The following is a 27,533-nucleotide window of genomic DNA, read 5'->3' as shown; positions in this document are numbered from 1 at the left end:
CCTGCCCCTTGCTCTTCTGACCAAACATCAAATATGTGAGACAATTTCATTTGTTCCTGTCCACGTAATAATTTGTGGAAACTATAGGTCAAAATCAAATAAGCTTTGAAAAACACAATTAAAAATCCTCCAACTATGCTTTTGAACACAGGTCCCACTCAATTAGTGACCACACAGGCTATTTGGGACTAGATAGAGTCTATTACGTCACCAGTATCTCTTCCCTGAAGCTCTGTTTAGGCCAAAGAATCTAGATACTGGAGAAACGGATGGAAGAATCGCAGCATTCACACCAAAAAGTCAGTGTGTACAGAATAAATATCTAAAATAGCTTAATTACTAAGAAATTTGAAATATGGAAAAATAAAAGCGAGTGGTGATTAATATTGGATCTTTTGCATTTTTGTCATTACCTAATGTCCATTTTAACTATTATATCTATGAAGGTTAATTCTTACAAGTCGGTTTCAACTTTTCTTCAAGAAAAAATGTGAGAAAATAGTTTTGCAGAAAATTTATTATATTTTTCCGCAGATTGACTGACTTTTATAACAAGGGTCCAGGCCAGAATCTCGAGTAGAATGCCCTTAAAATCATTGGCTGTTAATCCCTGATGCTTACAAGGAGAAGGGCGATTATATTTACTTAATTGGTGTAATATAATGGCCTAGAGGGAAAATATTCAGGCCCCCAGAAGACCTATGCTCATGGGTCAAAGTTCGAAATTGAGCAGTATCTTTAAATTGAAAAATATTTTGGAAAAACTTAAATTAATATTGTGTTCCACAGCAGCATGAACTCAGCAGTACAAACACAAAGGTGGAAGAATATGAAATAATAGTCCACACTGGCACAACAGCTCATTCAAGTGCCCCAGCAAAGGTTCATGTAACCTTAGTTGGCAACATTGGAAGATCCGAGGAACTGTTGCTGTCAAATTCATTGACGAATAGCGTTCCATTTCATAAAGGTCAGGTAAGTGCTCCATGTTTAACAAAACTTCCACTGTTGATTTATGGCTCAAAAAGAAATGTTACAACCCCTGACAGAATTATGGTTTAATCTCTTGAGGTACAGAGCATAAAACTTTGTTGGGAATTGGTATTCCAAAACCTTGTGAATGTTCATATTGCATTATGGTTGTGTGTTCACCACTGGCAGCAAGGAGCAACTGTAACGTAATGGCAATTTTATTATGTTTAAGGCAGTGCTTAATTTGTAAAAACATAAGTGCCCGGACTCTCGTCAGGAGGCCGCTGCAGCTTGCACCACACATTGCCCCTGACATGCTGCAATGATAGTAGCAACACAACTACTAACCATCACATTCCTACAAGTGTAACAATTTGGACTATCTCAGGCCCCAAAAGCTATATTAATGGCTTGGGCAGCAGGTAATAGTCATTTTAAAGCATATTGCATTAATAATTAGCTGTTGCTGTGGTTCTCTCTAAATTAGTCATGTAACGCCACCTTGAGGCAGGCTGTCACAAGCACCGGTGCAAACAATTAAGTGTTGGTGCTGATCACTGGAAACAACTGGCTCAAATTAAGCACTGGTTTAAGGCTTCATTCAGTGTTGAGTGGTACCTAGTCATGTTTAAAAAATTGTCAGCATCCTGTCTCCCATCTGCATGTATGCGTGTGAACCACTTGGTTTCCAGTACAAGTGCCTCAGTGGGCTCCACCGCGGAAATCCCTTTGCATTGTGTCGGATATCGCAGGACCACCATAGTATCAGACGATATGGCCTATTAGGGTGGCATTGCAGAATAAGTGCTGGGCCTAAAGTTTTTCTCAGAAACCCACGGCCAGCACTATCTAATGTCAGGCGTGCCCAATACCAAGACTGTGTAGTTTAGATTCCACCTCATGCCTATTTAATCCATCACCAGTCACTCCCTGCCCACTTTACCTCACTCTTGCAGGTGCCTGTTTTCTTCCTTTTTCATGGGTCTATTTCTTCCTCCTTCTTGCATGCTTTTCACTCTCTCGCTCTGGGTCAAAGTTTGATGAGGAAAAATGAGCGTCAGTGGGCTCCAGCTGCAACCACCAGCTCCAATTAGGCACTGAGTGCAGGGCTCTTTTTTTCCATGTTCACGACCGCCAGGCGAGCAATCCCAGTCAGAGATCTGTGTCAGCCACCTCCAACCTGATTCATTACAAAAACCTTTCTGATAGATAAAACATGGAGGCAGGTCCCGCTGAGAGTACAGGGACCCAAATTCTGGAACAGGTTGAATCCCATTCTGAAGGCAGACAACAAGCACCTAGTTTCAGAACACTCCTGATGCAGTCGTGCATGGTGACATTCAATTAAGAAGATGGGTAACAGAGTGGCAGAATGTGAAGAATTTGTTTAGAGGACCCATTTGCATCCCATTAGACTTTAGGTACCTTGCCCAGTCTTAATAATGTATGCTCTTGAGCTCCGTTAACTATACTGTACCAGTGGTCTGGCCGTAAAGTGACACTGTATAGGTTTACAAGAATCAGTAAATAAATAAACCTATCGATATCTACCTAATAAGTAAAAGGGTTGGATGCCTCAAAGATTAAAGGGCAGAAAGTGAAAAATATACTCTAGCAAGTTAACAGTTTATGAGAAGTTGTATTTGGGGGTTCACCACAAAAACACCCAAGATTGTAAAACCATTGTCAACAATAGGCAACCAGCAGCGGTCTTTTCCTCGCGATGTCTCGGGATGGTATCCTGGTGCTGAGCAGGTGTGAGGCTTGCAATACCTAGTGCCTAGTAGGACTACTCACAAAGCCATCTCTTCAGCTTTTTGTGGATTCAAGAAGTAAAAAGGACCTTTCTATATGTAGTGGCAGGTCATTCCATGATTTAGAAGTGATGGAGAAGGCTCCACCTCCACATTTGGTTTACCGTATGCATGCAATGTGTGCAAGTAGGAGTCCAGACGAGCGGAGGTGTGTGGAAGGTTTGTGAGAGCAGATGTGATTGTTAAGGTATGCTGGGCCAGTGGTTTGCAGTGCCTTGAAAGTGTTGGTGAGGAGTGTGATTTGTGCCCATTTGTGTATGGGGAGCCAGTGGAGCTCCTTCAGGTTTGGTGTGATGTGGGTGCGAGATGGGAGGTTGAGAGTGATTCTGGCCTGTGTGTTAGGAATATTCTGCAGCCTTCTAGTGAAGATTCTTTTTAACCCCCGCATTGAAGGGGTTCCTGTAGTTCACCTTGCTAGTGACCAGGTTGTGTGTGGCTGCTTAGGAGCCATTTGAAAATCTTCCTCAGCATATTCAGGTTATGAAAGCATGAGATGGTGACAACGTTGACTTGAGTGGTCATGTCAAGTATGCTGTCAATAACAATCCGGAGGTCCTTTGCATGGGTGTCAGTCCTAGTTCTAATGGCAACCAGGTGGAGTCCCAGGGTGAAGTGCTCTTCCTAAAGATCATGATTTCGGTTTTGTCTGTGTTCAGCTTTAGTCAGTTTGTCTTCATCCAGTGGGTGATTTCAGTCATGCAGGCATTGAACTTGGGGCTAGATTTACTAAGGAATCATGCAATGCAATGAAGCCAGGCAATTTTCTGCACTTCGCTGCATTGCGTGACAGGGAGAGAGCAGGGATGCAACATATCTCCTAAGATATTGCACATTCCTGCTCTCTCTCTGTGCTAGCAACAGAGAACAGCTTAGTGCCAATGCAGGGATTATTGTGCAGGAACACCTTCCTGCAGAAAAACAATCATCAGAGCATACTCCTTTCTCTACGTGTGCTGCAGAATGCAGCACATATAGAAAGAGGAATTAAGAAGGAGAAATAAAGGTGTTTCCCCTCATTATGCCTGTCTTTAGTATGGCATACCATTTTGACACATTCACAGGTTCACTAGTTTTAGTAAATCTGGGAATGCATCAAAGACCATGGGTGGATGTGTGGGAACACCCAGGCTTCACCAATGGTGCACCATTCCAGCACAGAGCAACGCAAGACAGTGAGTTGCACTGCCTTGTGTTACTCCACATTTACTAAGCCACGCAGAGCCACGCAGGGATGGATTTGCATGGCTTAGTAAATCTGAATTAAAGGCTTGCCTTGCATCTCCTTGTGTGATGCAACAATTATGCAAGCCATTAGTAAATATGGTCCTTGATCCGGGTACTGGGCGACTTGTACATGAGGGAGAGAATAAATTGTGTGTCACTGGCCTAGGAGAGGATATTAATCTCATGAGACTTGATAATGCTGGCTAGAGGGATCATGTATGCTTTGAAGAGCGTCTGTTTCAAGGAACATCCTTACAAAGCTCCACAGATGAGGTCATGGCTGAGGTGCACATGCAGGGCTGACTGACCCGGTCCTTCCAGTCAGAAAGGAGCAGATCCATCAGAGTGTGTGTCATTTGATTTCAAGTGACTTGATGGTGTTGGATGAGGATAGGGTGGGAGACATTGTCAAACCCTGTGAAGAGGTCCAGGAGGATGCGAGCTGCCTATTCTCCTGAAAGTAGACTGAGTGATGTCGAGTTGGTGGTCATTGAGGTGGATTATTTTTCTGTTATTTTGTTTTTAAAATCAGCAAGTGACCTAAGTTACATGTAAAGCTATCATATGCTAGGCATGGCTATTGTTTGTGAGCCAACACCTATAAGTCACAGGTTCAGTTCTAACTAGGAACTAGCAGTGGTTGAAAGCAGTGATATGCCAGTTATCTTCTATGAACAGCCTCTAACTTCAGAGAGAACGTTCACTTGTTGCAAAGTCTACTATAAAAATCTGTGTTTAACCTGTAAGACATAGGTTTCAACCCAAGTGAGATGACACCTACCAGGAGTGCACTGACAGTCTCTATCATCAGGGCCTCATTGGAAAAAGAGAAGATTTAAAAAAACACCATGGTTCACCCAAGAACACCCCAACTTTGCTGATCCATAGCAACCCCTCTTCTAGACTTGCCTCACAGCTCTCCCACACTTAGAGCTTTCCATCATTCTTGTCTACGGGTTCCTTGTTTAAATCTTCCACTGGCTTCATGTTCCTTTAAATGTGCCCATGCAATTCATCTTGTCATATGTGGATCATTCTAGAAGACCCAGATTAAGGATACCCTGTAACAAAGAATGGTCAGACAGTTAAGTTTCTGTTATCATCTATTTGTAGAATGGTCATGTCCACGTCATCCCTAGAACATGTGGCATTAAAATCCTTTCTTGAAAGACAGAGCCAAAAAGTCAGACTTCTGAACTTGCTGTCCTATAAGGACCTTTCTTCAACCACTCCTTTTTAATATTATTATCCAGGTCATTTATGGACCACATCAAAGCCCACCACCTAAACAGGCACACAAACTCACCTTCATCTCACATGAAGCAATGATAAATTCAACACGGTAAGTGAGGGCCTCAAAGTGATTACAGTTCAGATGGGCTGAATCATTCTAAAACAGATATGCTGTGAAGCCCCCTTAGCTGCAGAAGCATCTGGCTACGCTCATGCCCTTTCACTGTGGGTTTGAATGCAGGCTTCTCTCCTTTAAGCCCCGCCTGCTCCTTAACTGTGGGTGAGAGTGCTCTTGGGCACTTGATAGCACACTCCTCCCTGCTGGGAAGCAAACGGGGATGGCGGGCTCAAAAATGGACAAATGTGTGTTGGGGATTGAGGAGCTGCAACAGTCAAGCCGAATGTGGTACAGAGAAGGTGGCGCCAGCGCTACTTGTGGCCTAGTGGTTGGCCTAGGCTTTTTCGATGGCTTGGGCTAGGGCTGGCTGGCTCATTATTCTACACATTTCTGCAACAGACATTGAGCCCCGAAGTCAACAGATTGAACTGCCATTGGGGCAACTAGTGGGTTTGCTCACCACCTTGCTGGATGCCCACTGCTGGCTAGTAGAGTACACCCACAACCATTGGAATCTGGCCAGTGGTGGATTGGGCGCAGACCTTCCTCAGTGAGAAGTTTGAACATATCCCCCACCAAACCATGGCAATACAATGCAGGGTTTTTATGGCTAAGGCCTCAACAAAATAAGTGGATGTATTTTATGCTTATTATTAATGCTTTTTAATCACAAGGCCTCACTTTATAGTATGCCCGGAAATCTGATAGTGAATCAGATAGCAGTACTTAGGTTTTTTTTAAATAACAAACTATCATATTCTTTGCAAAAATGAAATCAGGTCGCCTGAGAACAATAGAGGCGCCTCTGGTTACATTTTTAAAATGCACAGGAAAGACAGGCTACCTGGGTCTTTGGAACAATACAAACAGCATTCTGGGGCTCATACAACCACACCTTCAGCCCCAGTAGCAATATTAAAATACCTGAAGAAAAGAACCACTACTAGCCAAGAAAAAAGAGAAACTCAAATAAGTACTGAGAAGAATATAATAATCCCCAAGGTTTCTGGATTAGAAACAACAATTGATTGTACACTTTGCCATGGGAAATGAAATCCCAAAATAAAGACCAGCTGGAAATAAACCACATCCAAGTTCAGTCACCACCACAAAACCCCACTAAGGGTGCAATACAGAGATCCCACATATCAATTGCAGATGACTCCCAATTGTTGGCATTTACAAATAAAATCTATGGATATAAACATGCTTCATCCAGACCAGTGCTTAATTAAAAAAAATAAGTGCCAGGGCCCCCTTCAGGAGGTCAGCCCAGCTTGCACCACCCATTGCACTGCCGTCGCTGCCAATGACAGTACTTACAAAACTACTAGCCATCACACTACTACAAGTGTGACAATTCAGAGTGTTCGAGGCCCCCCAAATCTGTATTGCTTGGGATGCAGGTGTTAGTTGTTTTAAAGTCTAATTGCTTAATAAACAACTGTTGTAGTGATCCTCTATATATTATTCAAACAGGCCCACCATGTGGTAGCGGTCATAAGTCCCACTGATCCCATTGATTCAGACCTTGATTCAACAAATGATCACTGTGATTGGGCAAATGATCTACCAAAGGTTGCAGAAAAGATCTGTAGCTCACAGTTAATGGGTAACATTGAATACAAAGATAAGGCCCCTGATTGGTCACTGTTACTTAGCACACCTGACGCTACAGTAAAACAGATATGCATACTCAGGGTCCACCCCAGCTAATAAAATAACTCAACATACTAAGCCCCTCCCCACCTTCTCTGGTGACAGGTACCAATCAAAACCAAGGACAGCTACCAAGGAGTGATGTGAGATGGAGATCCGAGTCTCAATACCCGAAACAGGAACAGCTAGTCAAGTCTACCTTTCACCAACTTATTCTGCTAAAAAACAACATTTCCCTTGATCAAACCTAAACAGTGCCCTATGGTAATGGCAAAGGTAGTGAACCTGTGCTTAAACGATTGCAATGCTCTTTACACTGACCTATCAGTACTTAAATCGGAAGGCTACAAAAAGCCCAAAATACAGAGATCTGCTACATTGATGACTTAAATAAAAACTGGTCAGTCTCATTGCATCTCTGCAGCATGCACTTCTTGCCCGTGTAGACCAGAATCAATTTCTGAATTCTTTGCTATACATTTGAAAGCCACCACTCACCTACCTGCTTGGCTAAACCAGGCAATACCAACCAATGCACTCAATCCCCTCCATCCAACCTAACACCCTAAACTTTGCTGGAACTAAACGCAAATAAAGATGAAAGAGACTCCTCTCAGTCCCTCCACTATGAAATGACCTGCCCTCTGCATCTGAAGAGCCCCAAGCCTCATTGACTGCATGGCAAGACTAAAAACCCACCACTTCAACCTAAACAACCTAATCCAATGAGATAAAAAAGGAAGACATGAGGATCAGACTAATACCTAGTCAACTAGACCTCATCAACTTCGACTGCTTGGTAACCTCCTCTTCTGAAAAAATGTCACTTTCAGAGAATCCCATGCACTGGTCACAGTTCATTGAGTAAAATATGTAAAATATAAGTTCCCTCTGGAACAAATCTTAATAACATGCCACCATATAAACACAAAATGAGGGTGAACAAAACTTTTCATAACCCAACCTCAAGGGTAAAAATCAAATCTTTACACAAAAACTAAACATGTATTTAAAAATATATTTCTTTAATTAAAATTGCATAAAAATCAATAAATTCACACAGAAGCAGTTGTCTCCTAATACATTCACTCTATTCAATACAAACTAGTTCATTGAGACCGGTACTAAATCGCTAGATCATTCTTCAGAGCTATTGGAATAATCCCACAAAGACATATTCACCATTGCATGGCACCATGACAACATACATGGCAGAGTTCAAAAGGACTGTGTGGTGTGATGCACCAATGAAATGATATAGTAAAAATAATATAATTTGCAAATCACATTTTTAGAACCCAGGCTGCAGAAATTCACCATTTGCCACTATAGTGCCATGTTTTCCACTTTTACAAATGTCATCTTATGCGTTACAAGAAGTGACTCAGTTATACAGTCCATTCTTCGCAAACAAATTATATGTAAACCTAACATTTCTTTGAGGATCCTGAATCTGTCAGATTTCCTGCAGTTGAGAATATTCTTAATTTTTATTGCTTGAATATTTGCAGTGATTTCACTGTGCAAGCCTTCAGGGCCGAATTACACATAATTTGAGATTTTCTCACGTCAGTAGGATGCTGGCAAAGTGACCAGACATGGGTTTAAATCATAGTAGGTATTAGAGCTGAGTATTTTTGTACATGGCATTTACTTCTGAGGTCTGATGTCCTTTCTGAGATAAAGTGAAAAGCAAGTTCATGTTGCTTGTATCAAGGTTGTTTAATTTGTTTCATTTTAATTCCAAATCCATTTGTATTAAACAATTATGGTTCAGATTCACAAAACTTATTCTGTGCTAGAAAAGTTGCAACACAACACATAAAATCAAGATTGTGGTTCACAAAGTCAGGGGCTGCTTATTTTCACATCTGCAAATGTCTCTGTGGAAAATCTGCAAAATTGCAGATGTTGCTGTAGTTGTAAGTGACTCTGTTGTGTGGCAAGCTATATTTTCCTAAGCGAGTTTCGGGGGCGTGTGCAACGTAAATGGTATGGATAGCTGCAAAGTTGTAATTGGGTGGGCATCCACAAACGTTTGGAATGTGTTTTCTACTCTTATCTGCACTTCTAAATCTATACTTAAATTGACCAGGAGTATGTGGTACAGTGTCCGCTGGAAGGAAACGTGAATACAGAGCCCTCATTAGGTCACACCTAAAGATAGTTTTTAGCTGTCTGTTGTTGAAAGACCTCTTGTGGGCCATACCAACAAATTACAGTGGGGTTTAGGGCATTCCATTGCTTACCATTGGTTAGATTTCTTACCACTCTAATTTGCTTGCTTCTTATTAGATGGCTCTCCTTCTAATTATTGTGTTTGTCCTCCGCTGGAGCATAAATTCTTTTTCAGCTTTTTGAATGGATGACTTGTTGGTTGGCTTTCTTGTTGCTACCATTTGCTTGCTTCATATTTAATGGCTTCCCTTCCTCTTTTTGTGTCTCTCCTTCCACTTGAATATAGCATATTTACCATTCTTTTGAATGGATGAATTAAATCTACCCAGTTCTTGGAATCAGGGAACTACTTTGTTCTTTTAATTTCAGCACTCCATGTAAATGAATGTGTTTTCTTGCTCTTCCCTCATGTGCTGTTTCTCCTTTCAAATTCCTGTCCCCCTTGTGCCTTCTATATTGCTCTTGCCCCCAGATCCTACATTGCTTACACCACTCTTCCTCGTCTGATTTTTATTTTTAAATCCCTACCCTTCAAACATTTTTTTGCTCTCTCACTCCCCTGTGCAACTGCAACTCTCCTTCCTCCCTTCACATCAACATGCGGCATTCTTTTTCTAACATCCAGTCCCCCTATCGCTCCATTATTGCTCTCCACTTTTCTTCAGCTGCTCCCCCACACCTCGTGGCATGGTTTTTTAAATGTTCTTTTTATTTTTAGAAGCCTCTTTGACATTTACATCTGGCATCCTGGAACAGTAAATTAAAAGCAACATGACAACCACATAATAATACATTTGCGCCATTTCCCTTTTTTTTTTCCAACGATGCACAGCTTCGGCCTAACATATTTTTTTCTCTTTTTGTCGATACTGAAAACCATCGGCAAAAGCATTGGGAAATCCAGTATGTCTGCATTAGCCGAAACAAAGCAAGACCAATTGCCTTAGCTAATACTTGTTTTCAGAGGAGGCACAGCAGGGAAAGTCTTTACGGGTCAATGTTTCTATGTGAGTAAAAAACTGTCAGATTTCACTATAATCCTAAAGTTATGCTGCAGAGTTTTTGCAATGTAAACAATTTACAAACATAGGATTAGGACAAACTCGTGTATGCTGACAAGCTTAATGTTTTTTGCGAATTGAGAACAAAATCACATATCCTACTTTCTGGTGATTCAGGCCCGTAGCTAGCACTAACATTTGAGGAACTATCTGAATGAAAACCATTGAGGATACGTGTTTTTATTGTTTTTAAAATTATGTATATACTTATTTTAATGTTTGCTGTTCTATTTCTTGTTTTCTTTTGAAGACCGATATTTTTAAGGTGAAAACTAAAGATGTGGGGCAGCTGAAAAACTGCATAGTCCGACATGAAGACAACAACAAGAGTATGTTTAGACCCCAAATGTCTTTATAATGGGATGTACTTATTGTTACTCTAAATGGCCCCTTGTAGGAATGCACAGTTCTTTCACAAGCTCTCGCTCTACAGACACCTCCTTTAATTTGTTAATGATGGTTTAACAAATAATGCCATTATCAAGATCAAAATAATGAGAGTGCTTTTCGAAAATCATAAGAAAATACCCCTTCTGTACAACTGCATAAACAAAGTTAATACTCATAAAGGCCATAGTTGTACAATACAAGATTTGTATTTTGGGCATAGAAGGATATAAGATTAGACATTTATCCCAAAAAACTAAATTCGAATGCTGAACGAACAAGAAATAGTACAATGTCACATGTAGCCTGCGTTAGATAAGTTTCTGTTTGTACACACTGGGCGTGATTCACCAAGGTGTGGATTTACATAGCAGACTAAGCAATGCATAATTTGTGTTTTCCGCATCTCTGTAGTTTCTAACATTTTGGGTATTCGTGTATATTTCATTAGACTCATACATAAAGTGTGCATACTATAATGTACTTTCTTATCTGTTTGATATTCACGTATAATGGTGATTTACACTAGATTCATAACTATGTGTGCAAATCTACTTCCAGGAAGAAATGAGCTTCCAAATATTTTCTGCAAATATAAATCTACAGCATGTATTGGTCATATCTTGGTCATGTACTTCCTAAATAATTCACTGGATATAAGTTAGGTTCTCAGATACGTTTCTTTGAATGCATCTTAAAGGGTTCGATAATAAATAGGATCAAGTGTACCTACCGTACATTCTAAGGATCTTGCAAGTCACAGAGGATTTCTCTGACCATACACACAACAAGGCTGAGTTCCTTTATAAGGTTATGGACCTCTGTGGTTGCATGCATGAGAGCCCCACTTGTGCCTGGATAGCCTGTGCTCTGCCTTCACACAAAGGGCCTAACGACCCTAGATTGTCACTGCAACCAGCTTGGGGCCAGGTCAGGCTCCAAGGATTATTCCTGTTAATACATAGTCACACCATGAACTTTCTCACAAAACACTTAAATCCTTGGTTTGTTGTTCTTTGAAAGCTGGATAAGCCAGGTTTGCTTTTAAAACAGCAGCTTTAATTATGGTCTTTGACTTTGGCTGCTGACAGCAGGCATTGTGACGTCAGAAATCAACTTTAATATGTATTACAGTTGAGTAGCTATGTCCATTTCTTCCTTACAGGCAACTAGAGACCTCACAAGTCACCTGTAATAAGGAAATTAGTAACTGACTTTTATACAGGAATTGCAAGCTCCCATGTATTATACAATAATAAACCAAAGTTGCCTTGCATGTCCTTTGCCACTTCTCTGACTGGCATAAGAAAGCCAATATTTCAATCTACTTTATGTGGAAAATAACTTTGCATAATATACATATTTGTTGAGCACAGTATGCACACAGTCAGGCATACATATTTTCCCCACAATGTGCACAAGGTCGAAATGGAGATATGCTTCTTTGCATATGGGCTAATTCACAAAAGGAATTTGTGCATGCAAATAATATAATGCACTGTGAAATGTAAAAATATTGCCTTACTGTAACTGGAGCAGGTGCAGCCATATTCATGCTCAATGCTGAGCCAAAGCTGCTAAATTCTGCCATTCTGTTACTCTAATGCCTGACGTCATAGAAGAGAAATCGTGAATAGATTGTCCAGCTCTAAAAAGTTTATATTTTGCTATTAGCATGAAGGTCGTATGTACTATCCTACGATTTCAGTTTATGCACCTACACAGCTCTTTTGTTTAGGTGTTATCACATGATTTAAACCCCTGTCTATGAAAACATATATATTTGAGTTCTTTGTGCTTTAGCTTTTATGCTTTAGCATATGTGTGCTTTAGCTTTTATGCTTTCAAGGTTCCAAGGAATTCTTTTGTGAATCACAGATTTGTTTCATTTTTGTTAATACTTCTGACTCAGCCTTACCGTAAATTTCTTTCACAGCATGTAGAGTTCTTTCATATAATGCACTTAACCTGAGTTGTGCATTCAGCCAACATATTTAATCGTAGGCAGAACAAGGAGAACTGCTTGCATACATATTTTGTATTCCAAATTCAAATATACAATGATTTGCTGTCCATGTATCTTCCTTCCTATTTGCAAGTTTTGACCCTACATAGATCCTATGGAAGTGAAGAGCAAATGCAAGGAAGGAAGACATATATCCTCTGCCTGCACTACAAGCCCAAGTATACCAATGATCCTTGGGGTATTTTGGTTCTATGAGGTGTTTCAAAGCAGACAAGGAACATACTGCAATTCTAGGTAGCAAACGAAACTGTAAAGCACACATTCCCCCCTTGAGTATCTGGGCACTGAATAATAAATGTTTGTTGTTACCCAACTCACTGAAACCCATTTTATTGATCTCAGAATGATGGAAGACTGAGTGACGATTTTAGACATAAATTTACACCTTGAAATTCCCTTGTGAATGAGCCCCTGTGTCCATGATATAACGAGCAACATCATTATGGTTTCTTCCAAAGGTCAGATGAAATAAAGTAGATTGTGAAAATTGCAGAAATGTTGAAGTACCTAACAATGCAAGAAAGAATGGAAAATAAGAAAACGAGTTTTTATTGGATTGTTTTAGCAGGTCACTCATTGCACTTGGAGGATGTCATCATAAAGAAATGGGGGAGTTCTGCAGACTTGTATGTGTTTCCTTGTAACACTTGGCTGTCTTCAGAAGTTGAAATTGTCCTGCAGTGCCTGCCAGAATCAGAGTCTCATGAAGGTTCTCCAGCACTGTCGAGTGAAGGTAGGACAATAACATTAATTATGCAAAAAAGGGATATTTAGCTATGAGTGGACAGTGACACATATGGTAAGCTCAGTGCCAGGACTTAGAAAATGAATATGTTTTCCCCTCTTTAGAAAATTCGAACGTCACAGAAGCATCAGGCATACACAAGACACAGAAAGCTGAAATGAATAATGTTGGCAACTCACAGTGAAATGATGTTTATTTAGATCATTAAACATATACAAAAAGTCTGCAAACTACTCAATTCTTGCTCTCACGTCCAAGGTCCTCCGCTGTCTAACTTATTTAACTATTCACTAACTATTCCCACACACCTGATACCTACTCACTTTACTTCAAATCTAAAAAACAGAAATCCACTGCTGGTCCGTCCACTCTTTCCAAGTATTGCCCAGTGTTTCAACTACCCTTTGTTTTCTAAAATACTGCAGTGACTTATTTGAACATTGCACAATCTATCTACCCTCCTTGGACCAACTCAATATCCCCACTGTGAGAAATTGGGTGGTTGGTTTACTGGGGTTGATTCCTGGTCAAGCAACAGACACAATTTCTTGCAAGGTCAACCACAAAATGTCACTAAATTAACCTGTGCTTAACCCTGGGTAGGTTGGCACGAAAAGCAGTCAGGCTTATCTTAGAGGCATTGTGTAAAGTATTTATGCATCCTATAAACAGTAATTAAGCGAAAACAAAACACAGGAAAACTCCCAAACCAATTTAGAAAAATAGAGTACATTTTAATAAATTATTTGACACCAAAACGACAAAAAACCAATCAGTACAACCAGAGTCAGTAATTTTTAAAGTGTAAGGTTCAAAATAGTGCCTAAAAGATCAAAGTGCTAACCGCGGACATCTGGTTGCGCAAGACCAGGTCACAGTCTAAAGTTAAAGCTGACCGCGATGGAGCATGGTTCAGATGCAAGAGGTGGATTGGCTCCAGTCAGCACTTACCTTCAGACTTAGAAGAAGTTAAAGTTCAGTGGGGCAAGGCTACAGAGGTTGTCCAAGGAGGGAGTGTCGTCATCGGGTAGCCTTGAGTCAAAGCCGCTGTGAAGATTTTTATGTTCAGACTTAGTCGCCGAAATGGAAGTCAAAGAACTCCAGCAGGATGAAGCAGAAGGCTGTAGCCGAAGACAAATTCCATGAGGTTGGATACCCCTTTGGCGAAGGACCACTGAAACAAATATGCTGCTGCATAAAAGAACCTATTGGGAGAAGCAGTGAAGTCAATCCGACCTGTGATGCACCTAAGATGGATAGGCGAGCAGGTAGGTTCTGGTCTCCTCCTGGCTCTCAGAGCACCTTTTAGCCACATTTTGTCTAAGTTCTCAGCTTAAGAAATTGGCCATTTGGGCATCTTTAGCACCACAACCAAGAGTTGGTAGGACTGGTGGGACAACTCTTGGGGGTTCAGGATTCACTCAGGTTGGGTCCACGTGCGGGTTTAAGATGATGGGAACCTGTTATGTCCCTGTGCTCTGCAAAAGAGGACAGCAAACTAGCTCTTGGATAGATACAGAGTTCAACAGCAGGGCTGGCCTCTGATGGCTCAAGTCAGGCAGCGGGCAGCAAAGCAGTCCTTCCAGGTACAGCAGCACAATGGCAGAGTACACAGCAGGTCACAGCAGCAGGCAGTCATCCTTTCACAGGCTCTGGAGTGAACTGAAGAGTCGGTCTAAGGGTCCTATTTTTATACCCTGGTGCCCTGGTTTTGGAAGGTGGGAGAAGCTTCTAGAAAATTTCTTTGAAGAGCAAGAAGTTTCCCGACTCCCCTGCCCTGGCTCCAAGCTGGTTGCAGTAACAATCCAGGGTCGTTAGGCCCTTTGTGTGAAGGCAGAGCACAGCCTATTCAGGCGCAAGTGGGGCTGTGCTGAGCTCGGCCCCCCATCCTTCTAGCAGATGGGCTGTTTAGGCACACCTAATCCCTCTATTGTGTGACTGTCTGAGAGGAATTCACAAAGTCCAACTTTCAGCTACACTCAGTCATATGACCCAAGACAGACCGCAGGCATAAAAGGGCTAAGGACAGGGAAATGGCAACTTTTTGAAAGTGGCATTTTCTAAATTATAATGACAAATCTGACTTTAGTATTATCTAGTGTTTATCATTACAATTTCATAGGTGCCAAACATGACATGTCCACCTCCTCTCAATTAGGAAGATTAGCTTATTAAATATAATAAGGAATCCCCAGTGTTATCCTATGGAAGGGGTGGGCCTCACAGTAGTGAAAACATTAATTTGGGAGGTTTTCACTACCAGGACATGTAAAACTTAAAAGTACATGCCGAACCTTTTAATTACACAGCATACTGCCCTATTGGCTTCCTAGGGCCTACCTTAGGGGTGACCTATATGTAATAAAAGGGGAGTTTAAGGCTTGGCAAGTGGGCCATGAATGCCAAGTCGCCATGGCAATGCAACACTGTATTTAGGCTGCAGTTGCAAGCCTGGGACATGTTTTGGAGGGCTACTTAAGTGGGTGGCACAATAAGTGAGCAGGCCCAATTGTAGCATTTAACTTAAAGACCCTGGGTATATGATACACCACTTGACAAGGGACTTGTAAGTAAATTAAATATGCCAATTAAGTGTATGCCAATCAAACCATGTTTAGGGGCGTGAGCACAAGCACTTTAGCACTGGTTAGCAGTGGTAAAGAGCACAGAGTTGTAAAGCCAATAACTGCAAAAATCCAACAAAATTGAAGGTAAGTAGGCAAAATGTTTAGGGGAAGACCACTCTAAGGCTGATAGGTCTAATAACCACCATTTTGGTTTCCAAACCCTTTATTCAATGGAAAGTGCTCTTCCGTATGTGACCACCTATGTCACTTCTTCTCTTACTTCTAGACCTATTATCTCCTTGAGCATTGTTGATCACCCTACTTATTCATTTCGCTCAACTCTATAGGAATCATAGGTTTTGCACACAAATGGTGCTTCTCTATGGTTCTCCTCTATGACCTCTCTGCTTCTGACACCTGTGGTTCCAAGTTATCCATGTCCACCCCACTTCCCATTGTTATCTCTCAGGGCTTTTTATTTGACCCTCTATTTTTCTCTATATATACCTCCTCTCTTTTCATATTTTCTTCATGCAGTCAATAAATGTTTCTTTTCTTACAACTCATTCAGATATGCACATCCAACAGTATCACTTTCATCCACCTCTGAATGACCTTCCGGTCCCCTCGTGTTGACCTCCTTTAAACCTCAGGTCCTGTATTTTCAGCACATATATTTTGACTCAGTCTGGTTACACCTTGCTACCCAAACATTTTTTACTCAGCTACATATGGTGCAGGAATGTGGGGGGCTGGGGGACAACACAAAACTGCAAAAGCAAGAGAATACGTTTTTTTAAAAGACTTCTTGCAGCACCACATTTAACTTCAGAGACCATTACACACAGAGAAGTGGGGCCTTTTTTAATTGGATTACAATACCACTTCCTTCATACCACTAGTCTAGTCTAAAACTGAAACTTAGTTTACTAAAAAATCCTTAGAGATTGTTTAGCACTGGAGAACGCACATACAATTCCTTAGATAACTCATTTTAAAAATGCCATAAAGGGACTTGATGAAGCAGATGAGAATCTTTGGAAATCTCAGAAAAACATTGCACAGCTTTCAAAAAGGAACTCAAAAGACCATGGGGCAGATTTACTATTTTTCATGTAGCACACTGCAGCAGCCGCAAATGCTGCACTGAACTATGTGAAAAGGAGAGTGCCCCATTTAGTAAAATTAGGCACTCTCCCCCCCTCTCACTGTGCCAGTGCTGAAATCAGCTGTTATGTACCACGGAGACTCTTTTGCCCCATGGTGCAAGGGTGTCCACGTGAGTCAAGTATAGGTTTTGTACTGGAAGGAAATCCTTCCAGTACAAAACACTATGCTTAGATTACCTTGAAGCCTTTTCCCACTTTGTATGTGTGCTGTACAGTGCAGCACACATGCAAAATGAGAAAAGGAAGAAGAAATGAAAGCATTTCTATTTCCTTGCGCCTACTTGAAAAGGCCGCAGTTTTCTCATGCTAAACCCAATCTACTTTATTTAGTAAATTGGATTTAGCATGAGAAAACTGAGGTGGTTGCATAGAAACGCCCATGCACCACCCTTGGTACGACCCCATGGCACAAATTAATGCTGCTTCGCATTATTTTTCCCTTATATCCAGCGTGTTGGAAAGTAAATTGGGGGAAAAGATTTTGCGCCGATTTGCGTAACTTTTCTGATACCAACACGGAGCAAAATCTTAGGGAATCTCGCCCTATGTCTTTGGATTGAGTACACAGAATAGGATTTTGAGTGATTAAATTTTACCCACATTGACGAATTACATGTCAGTATATTGTAATTGTAATACATTTATATAGTGCTTACTACCCCCTGACGAGGTGTCAAAGCGCTTTTTCGGTGAGTAGCGCAGTACTCCGGGACCCATGAAGGATTAATGGTGAATTAGTATAGTGAAAATATGAAAGACATTTGAGTGGTGGATATGTTAGTCAGTTATTTGAATTGTGAAGGATAGTGGAGGGTTGTAAGAGGGAAAATGGTTTGCATTTAGCGCTTGCAACCCTTGATGTGGTGTTGAAGTGCTTTTTCGGCTAGTAGCACGCTACTTTGGAACCCAGAAAGGATTAGTGGTGAATTAGTATAGTGAAAATATGAAAGTAATTTGAGTGGTGAATATGTTAGTCAGTTATTTGGATTGAGAAGGATAGTGGAGGGATAGAATCGGGAAACAGGTTTGCATTAGTATAGCACTTGCTACTCTTGATGGGGGGTTGAAGTGCTTTTTTGGCGAGTAGCACGCTACTCTGGAACCCATACAGTGTTTGTGGTGAAATAGTATAGTGAAATATGAAAGTAATTTGAGTGGTGGATATGCTAGTCAGTTATTTGGATTGAGAAGGATAGCGACAGGGTAGAAGAGGTAAAAAGGTTTGCATTTGTATACTTGCTACCCCTGACGAGGTGTTGAAGTGCCCTTGCAGCGAGTAACATGCTACTCCGGAACCCTTAAGGATTAATGGAGAATTAGTATAGTGAAATATGAAATCAATTTGAGTGGTGGACATGCTCGTTCTGTTATATGGATTGAAAAGGAAAGTGGAAGGAGAGAAGGAATGGATATTTTTGAAAAAACATGTTTTGTTTTGGAGCTCATAGCAGTAGGAGGAGGTTTGAGGTGAGTAAAAGGGAGGTGGAGGGGTTGAGTAAAAGGGAGGTGGAGGGGTTGAGGGAGGTGGAGGGGGAAGAGTTAGAGGGATGTTTTAGAAAGGCTTGTTTTGGAGGATCGGAATAGTAAAAAGAGGTATGAGTTGATGCAAGGAAGGGTAGAGTAAGGAAGTGTCCCGAAAAGCCACTTCAGGGATCATAGTAGTGGTATGGGGTTTGGGATGAATGAGAGAGTGTGGGTAATGGATATATTGATAGAGGTATAGGGTGAGAAATAGGCTAGTGCATTGGAAAGAGTAGTAGAAAGAGGTTTGAGATGAGTCACAGCTGAGCCAGAGGACACATTGAGAGCAGCATAGGGTGAAAAATAGGGTAGTGCATTGGATATGCTGAATTCGAACAAAAGTAATAGATAAGTAAAAGTAATAAATATATAGATCCAAAAGAAATAAAGCTATATAGGAAGGTAGTATATGTAGATGCATTAAATAAATTCTGGTATATATATATATTCACAGAAAAAAACATAGGTTTCAGGGGTGTTATAGTTAGCTGCCCATTTCACTCATACAAAACCATAGAAATTCCTCCGTTATATTTAGTTCTGCTAACTATAAATCACGCGCCCGCAATGCACTGCTGATGATGTCACATATTGCATCATTCATGAGATGGTCAGTGACATCACTGATGACATCTCAAATGACATCACTGATGACATCACTGATGACATCATCCACTGAATGTGGTTTAGTTTGAAATTTAAATATGTATTATATATATATACCAATCTGTATTGAAGATTGAGTGGATATATAACTGTCTGGATGGAGGATTTAGTAGCTGTCTGACTGTCTTTTTAAGTGAGTAATTAAAAGTGTCTCACTTAATACATGGATTAGTAGCTAAACTATGTGAATGTGTGCAGCACTGTCTCTGTTGTTGTATAACATGCTGCATCAGTTGTTCACTAACTACATGAGTGTGTATATTAGTTATTGATTAGTTGGGTGAGTATTTGTATGGGACACTGAGTTTGTGTGTGGTTGGATGGGGTGTGTGTAACTCTATGCATAGATGTGTGAATAGTTGATTGACTAGGTGTATGGGTTTAAGAGTGCATGTGGAAACAGTTGTTTGGGTGACTGAGTGTATTTATTTGTGTGTTGGTGAGCGAATATTTGTTTTAGTTGTACATCTTCAACAAAGTAAAAAAATGAAAGGCATTGTATGTGAGAGTTGGTGTATATAAATAAGTATGTGTATGAGTCAGTGATTGTGAGAGTAACTATATGAATGAGTGTATAATTGTAATGGTGCTTTTTTAAACATATTAACGATGAGTTACTATGTGTTTGAATAAATGAGGTGTTGTTGGATAATTGTGTAAGTGAGTAAATTTAAGTGCGATACATTTTTTTCATGAGTGAGTAGGATGACTGCATAACCGACTAAGATGACTGCTGATGTGTCAATGTCTATATATGTGTATAAGTGCATTTGATAGTGTTCTATTAATTAATGCCTGCATGTATAGAGGATTCTGTTGTTGAATGGGTAGTTATGTGTGTAGACTTAGGAATCAGTGAGTGGGTATGTAGTAACTGGTATTGGTGTGTCAATGGTTTCAAATATGGTACTCTGTATTTTACAGTGAGTGATGAAAGGTTATACTAGTGTATGATGAGGTGTATCAGATTGTCAAGTGGATGATGTCATCAGTGATGTCATTTGAGATGTCATCAGTGATGTCATCAGTGATGTCACTGACCATGTCATGAATGATGCAATATGTGACATCATCAGCAGTGCATTGCGGGCGCGTGAGTTATAGTTAGCAGAACTAAATATAACTGAGGAATTTCTATGGTTTTTTATGAGTGAAATGGGCAGCTAACTATAACACCCCTAAAACCTAGTTTTTTCTGTGAATTTCTAAAGTTTCTTAAATGCTAATTTCTAACTATAACGTCTCTGAAACCTATGTTTTTTTCAGTGAATTTCAAAGGTTTTTTAAACGCTAACTTTTTAAGTGCGATAGTAGTTATATCTATTTTTTTGTACTGATTTTCTACAGTTTTTTAACTGTTTATTTATAAATATTTTATTCATTAAATAACATTATATATTTTTCTGAAAATTGCACAATTTTTTTTTTTTAATTAAAACTGAAATATTGATTAATTTTCTTGTTTTCATTTTTTATTTTAATATATTTATATTATTTTCTTTATAAAACAATTCCAATTTTTTTCGGAATCGCGCACTCAAAGTGTACACATCACGGTGGGTGCGCGCATTCTACCCGCCATTTTAGAAAAGTCATGAAGGATCCGCGTGTGGTGTGCGACTGCTGCGTGTTTTTCAGTTACATCATATACATTTAATATCACGTGATATGCGCGATTGGTATGCGACCAGTCTGCGACTCCAGCTCCCACGCATTCGTGACACATGCGCATTACGGTACGAGATGTTTGCGCGGTTGCGGGTCCCGCGTGACATCATATACGTGCTGGGGCGCGCTGGGTGCGCGACTCCCGCAAACAAAATGTATGTTCCAAAATGATATGTATGTGTCTTTAATATACATATTAAGGCAAGAGATTCATCAAAATAATATATTTGTACTTATAATAAACTTATATTATTTATAAATATATTCTCGCAAAGTCGGGTGCGTGCATCGTGAGTGCAGAAAACCAGGTCAGCAGAGCTGCTGTAGAGCCAGAGAACCAGGTCAGCAGAGCTGCTCTAGAGCCAGAGAACCAGGTCAGCAGAGCTGCTGTAGAGCCAGAGAAACCAGGTCAGCAGAGCTGCTTTAGAGCCTGAGAACCAAGTTAGCAGAGCTGTTTTAGAGCTTGAGAACCAGGTCAGCAGAGCTACTCTAGAGCCAGAGAACCAAATCAGCAGAGCTGCTTTAGAGCCATAGAACCAGGTCAGCAGAGCTGCTTTAGAGCCAGAGAACCAGGTCAGTAGAGCTGCTCTAGAGCCTAAGAACCAGGTCAACAGAGCTGCTCTAGAGCCAGAGAACCAGGTCTGCAGAGCTGCTGCAGAGCCAGAGAAACCAGGTCAGTAGAGCTGCTTTAGAGGGAGAGAACCAGGTCAGCAGAGCTGCTCTAGAGCCAGAGAACCATGTCAGCAGAACTGCTTCAGAGCCATAGAACTGGGTCAGCGGGGCTGCTTTAGAGCCAGAGAACCAGGTCAGCCAAGCTGTTGTAGAGCCAGAGAACTAGATCAGCAGAGCTGCTCTGTAGCATAAGAACTAGGTCAGCAGAGCTGCTCTAGAGCCAGAGAACCAGGTCAGCAGACCTGCTGTAGAGCCAGAGAAACCAGGTCAGCAGAGCTGCTTTAGAGCCATCGAACCAGGTCAGCAGAGCTGCTTTAGAGCCAGAGAACCAGGTCAGCAGAGATGCTCTAGCTGACACTGACTGACTGACACTGACTGACTGACACTGACTGACACAGACACTGACTGACACTGACTGACTGACTGACACTGACTGACACTGATTGAACTGACACTGACTGACTGACTGACACTGACTGACTTACACTGACTGACACTGACTGACTACTCTCTACTACTCTACTACTGACTCTCTACTACTCTCTACTATTCTCTCTCTACTACTCACTCTCTACTACTCACTCTCTACTACTCGCTCTCTACTACTCACTCTCTACTACTCACTTTCAACTACTCACTCTCTACTACTCTACTACTCACTCTCTACTACTCACTCGCTACTACTCTCTACTACTCACTCTCTACTACTCACTGTCTACTACTACTCTCTCTACTACTCACTCTCTACTACTCTCTACTATTCACTCTCTACTACTCACTCGCTACTACTCTCTACTACTCACTATCTACTACACTCTCTACTACTCTCTCTACTACTCTTTACTACTACTCTCTACTATTCACTCTCTACTACTCACTCTCTACTACTCTCTACTACTCTCTGCTGCTCTCTACCACTCACTCTCTACTACTCTACTACTCTCTCTCTACTACTCCCTCTCTACTACTCTCTACTACTCACTCTCTACTACTCACTCTACTACTCACTCTCTACTACTCACTCTCTACTACTCTCTCTCTACTACTCGCTCTCTACTACTCGCTCTCTACTACTCGCTCTCTACTACTCACTGTCCACTACTCACTCTCTACTACTCACTCTCTACTACTCGCTCTCTACTACTCTCTACTACTCACTCTCTACTACTCTCTCTGCTACTCACTCTCTACTACTCACTCTCTACTACTCTACTACTCGCTCTACTACTCACTCTCTACTATTCTCTACTACTCACTCTACTACTCTCTCCTACTCTCTACCACTCACTCTCTACTACTCTACTACTCACTCTCTACTACTCACTCTCTACTACTCACTCTCTACTACTCACTATCTACTACTCACTCTCTACTACTCTCTACTACTCACTCTGTACTACTCCCTCTCCACTACTCATTCTCTACTACTCGCTCTCAACTACTCTCTACTACTCACTCTCTACTACTCTCTCGACTTCTCACTCTCTACTACTCTCTCTCTACTATTCACTCTCTACTACTCACTCTCTACTACTTGCTCTCTGCTACTCTCTAGTACTCACTCTACTACTCTACTACTCACTCTCTACTACTCCACTACTCTCTACTACTCACTACTACTCACTCTCTACTACTCTACTACTCTCTACTACTCTCTCTCTACTACTCTCTCTCTACTACTCACTCTCTACTACTCTCTACTACTCTCTACTTCTCACTCTCTACTACTCTCTACTACTCACTCTGCTACTCACTCTCTACTACTCTCTAATACTCTCTCTCTGCTACTCACTCTCTACTACTCTCTACTACTCACTCTCTACTACTCTCTACTACTCTCTACTACACACTCTCTACTACTCTCTACTACTCACTCTCTAATACTCACTCTCTACTACTCACTCTACTACTCACTCTACTACTCTCTACTACTCACTCTCTGATACTTTCTCTACTACTCTCTACTACTGTCTACTACTCACTCTCTACTCTCTATTACTCGCTCTCTACTCTCTACCTCTCTCTACCTCTCTCTCTACTACTCTCTACCTCTCTACCTCTCTACACCTCTACCTCTACACCTCTACCTATACACCTCTACCTCTCTGGACATGCACATATATATATGCATATATATGCATTTATATATGTATGTGTATATATATATATACATATATAAACATATAAATATAATCTGCATATCTATATAAATATAAATGCATGCAAACATATACATATACATATATGCATACATATGCATGGTATGTACATGAAAGTTTGAAAAACACTAATAAAAGCAAAGTTAAAAGCCACCTAATTACAAACAGAATTGCTTTAACTTAAACGAGGGCGAGACCTATTGCATTTTCAATGCTTGTTTACTTTGGTTCCATCAAGAAGGCATTCAGATGTGACACATTTGCCATAAATTCTGAATGGTAGCACTCTAGTTCCTCATTAGATCACTGTAGTAAAGCTACTGCTCACCAGGGAAGTCTGCTGCTGGTATTCAAAGTGCATGTTTCAGTCTGCATGTCAGAACTTTTTAGTGAAATAGAAGAGGATTTGAGAAGTCAAAATGTGCCCTAATTTTTCTTTCTGCAGCACTAATCATAATTTCTATGGCAAAATGAACCCCCTCATTTTGTTCCTTTGCAAATTAAATGTTTTAAGTGTTACCACTATATTCCAATCAAGATGGCTTCAGGTGTGCCATTCTTTTGTCATAAGTAAGACTGTTAGCGCTCTAGTTGTTCTTTAAAACACTCTGGGATTTCTGTCATTGAGCTATACTTGGGCTACATCTCGGTGATATTTGTGCTACATTTGGGCTCTTTTGTCTCTGGTGGCCATCTTGGGAGACTTGTTATGAAGTTTCCTAATTTCCTCATTTACTACAGTCTCCTCAGTAGGCATACTGTCAGTGTTTTACTTTGATTCAATGAAGAAGGCATTCAGATGTGTCACACATTTGCCATAAATTCAGAATGTTAGCACTCTAGTTGCTCATTAGATCACTGTAGTAAAGCTACTGCTCACCAGGGAAGTCTGCTGCTGGTATTGAAAGTGCATGTTTCAGTCTGCATGTCAGAATTCTTTAATGAAATAGAAGAGGATTTAAGAAGTCACTCAAAATGTGCCCTAATTTTTCTTTCTGCAGCACTAATCATACATTCTATGGCAAAATGAACCCCCTCATTTTGTTCCTTTTTAAATTAAATGTTTTAAGAGTTACCACTTTATTCCAATCAAGATGGCTTCAGGTGTGCCATACGTTTATCATAAGTAGGAGTGTTAGCGCTCTAGTTGTTCTTTGGAACACTCTGGGAAGCTGCAGTAGAACACAAAGGAATCAACTGACAGTCTCTGCCCTTGTTGGATGTACATGTTTTACTGAGAATGTCAGACTTCATTCTCACATGACTAAGAAAGATAATGTGAATTTACAGAAAATATGCTCTCAGTTTAGCTTATAGATCACCTTCCAAACCTCTGTGGGAAAAGCATGTGAAAATAGTTTTCTCTCAAACATGATTCATGATATCCCAGCAGAAGGCTTTTTCACATGGTAAAATCACCTTAGAACATACCACAATTCCTAAAATGAGTATGGTACCATCAACAATTGATTTATAATGTAACTGAAACCTTCTATTAACTGCAATGCTTTTTAATGAGGTGCTATCATGTATATTAGTCCCAAGATGGCTGCCAACACTTCTTGGATGAAGTGCTGACAGCCAATCAGATCTCATGATGAGATGTGTGGTTAGGCTCCGCCCAGATATATATGTGATTTTACTTTTGATATTCTGAGGAACTAATGAGCGGATTTACACCATTTAAGCGAAAGGCATGACTCTGAACCAAGGTCTACCTTTCTGCCAAATTTGGTGTAATTCCGTTCAGCAATTCGGGCTGTAGCTGCGTCAACAGGTCCTATGGGAAATTGCATGGGGAAAATGCGTTTTGGGACCCCCCCTTTTTTCTCAGCCCCCGCTTGATGAATCACCACGAAACTTTCAGGATAGGAGCAGACCGGAGCTGGCCAAAAGTTTGGAAAATTTCGCTAAGATTCGTCAACCGGCGCCAGACTTATTGGGAATAGAATGTTGCGGATTTCCTATGGAAAATAGGTCCTAACTATAACTACCATATATATATATATATATATATATATATATATATATATATATATATATATATATATATATATATATATATATATATATATATATATATATATATATATATATATATATATATATATATATATATATATATATATATATATTGTATATCAAAGTCCTGAAAGCAGCAAGGGCACACACAACAGTGGATGTAAACCTCGCAGTTTAATTTTCAACAGGAAGGCCAGCTTCTTTATTCCGGTTCTGTTACTCCATATCGCCTGACGAGTTTCAAGGTTTACACCTCTTAATCATAGGCAGCTTGGATTGCGACTGTTTAGAAGGCTCCAATTGACTGCATACCTTTATACTGCCCCCAGTGGGCCACGCTCGTCACGTGTAATCATTCATGCAGGCTGGGACTTGTAGTCCTAAGAGCTATAATTATCCTTAGTAGGTTCTAAAACAGTCACGTCTTTTCAGCAATTATTTTCCCTGGTGGGCTTCCGGATGGAGCGCTGGTAACATTAATCCCATCCACTGTTCTACAATGGGCGCACAAGTTACCCCCTGCAGCCTCTCCTTTTCGTGTTTGGGGTGGTGCAGCTCCTCCACGGCACGGCAGCCGTGTAGATTAATTGTATATCAAAGGCCCGAAAGCAGCGAGGGCGCACACAACAGTGGTTGTAAACCTCGCAGTTTAATTTTCAACAGGAAGGCCAGCTTCTTCATTCCGGTTCTGTTACTCCATATCGCCTGACGCGTTTCAAGGTTTACACCTCTTAATCATAGGCAGCTTGGATTGCGACTGTTTAGAAGGCTCCAATTGACTGCATACCTTTATACTGCCCCCAGTGGGCCACGCTCGTCACGTGTAATCATTCATGCAGGCTGGGACTTGTAGTCCTAAGAGCTATAATTATCCTTAGTAGGTTCTAAAACAGTCACGTCTTTTCAGCAATTATTTTCCCTGGTGGGCCTCCGGATGGAGCGCTGGTAACATTAATCCCATCCACTGTTCTGCAATGGGCGCACAAGTTACCCCCTGCAGCCTCTCCTTTTCGTGTTTGGGGTGGTGCAGCTCCTCCATGGCAAGGCAACCGTGTAGATTAATTGTATATCAAAGGCCCGAAAGCAGCGAGGGCGCACACAACAGTGGATGTAAACCTCGCAGTTTAATTTTCAACAGGAAGGCCAGCTTCTTCATTCCGGTTCTGTTACTCCATATCGCCTGACGCGTTTCAATGTTTACACCTCTTAATCATAGGCAGCTTGGATTGCGACTGTTTAGAAGGCTCCAATTGACTGCATACCTTTATACTGTCCCCAGTGGGCCACGCTCGTCACGTGTAATCATTCATGCAGGCTGGGACTTGTAGTCCTAAGAGCTATAATTATCCTTAGTAGGTTCTAAAACAGTCACGTCTTTTCAGCAATTATTTTCCCTGGTGGGCCTCCGGATGGAGCGCTGGTAACATTAATCCCATCCACTGTTCTGCAATGGTTGCACAAGTTACCCCTTGCAGCCTCTCCTTTTCGTGTTTGGGGTGGTGCAGCTCCTCCACGGCAGGGCAGCCGTGTAGATTAATTGTATATCAAAGGCCCGAAAGCAGCGAGGGCGCACACAACAGTGGTTGTAAACCTCGCAGTTTAATTTTCCTCAAATGAGTATGGTACCATCAACAAATGATTTATAATGTAACTAAAACCTTCTATTAACTGC

The 27,533-nt window shown here is 40.9% G+C and overlaps 1 protein-coding gene across 3 annotated transcripts in view; it reads left to right on the top strand.

Moving 5' to 3' along the window:
- Window positions 1-27,533, top strand: part of LOC146796323 (uncharacterized) — a 354,882-nt gene that overhangs the window by 240,506 nt on the left and 86,843 nt on the right. For 2 of the 3 annotated variants that reach the window (XM_085628846.1, XM_085628845.1), the window contains exons 9-11: window positions 790-975; window positions 10,510-10,588; window positions 13,238-13,405. In XM_085628846.1, the coding sequence (XP_085484972.1) occupies window positions 790-975; window positions 10,510-10,588; window positions 13,238-13,405 (433 nt within the window). The remainder of the gene's footprint in view (window positions 1-789; window positions 976-10,509; window positions 10,589-13,237; window positions 13,406-27,533) is intronic. The other variant, XM_085628847.1, reaches the window with a different exon arrangement.

This window comes from Triturus cristatus, chromosome 10 (genome assembly GCF_964204655.1).
Source record: "Triturus cristatus chromosome 10, aTriCri1.1, whole genome shotgun sequence".
NCBI lineage: Eukaryota > Metazoa > Chordata > Amphibia > Caudata > Salamandridae > Triturus > Triturus cristatus.
Note: the sequence above shows the minus strand (reverse complement) of the source record. Positions and strands in the feature narration are given on the sequence as shown.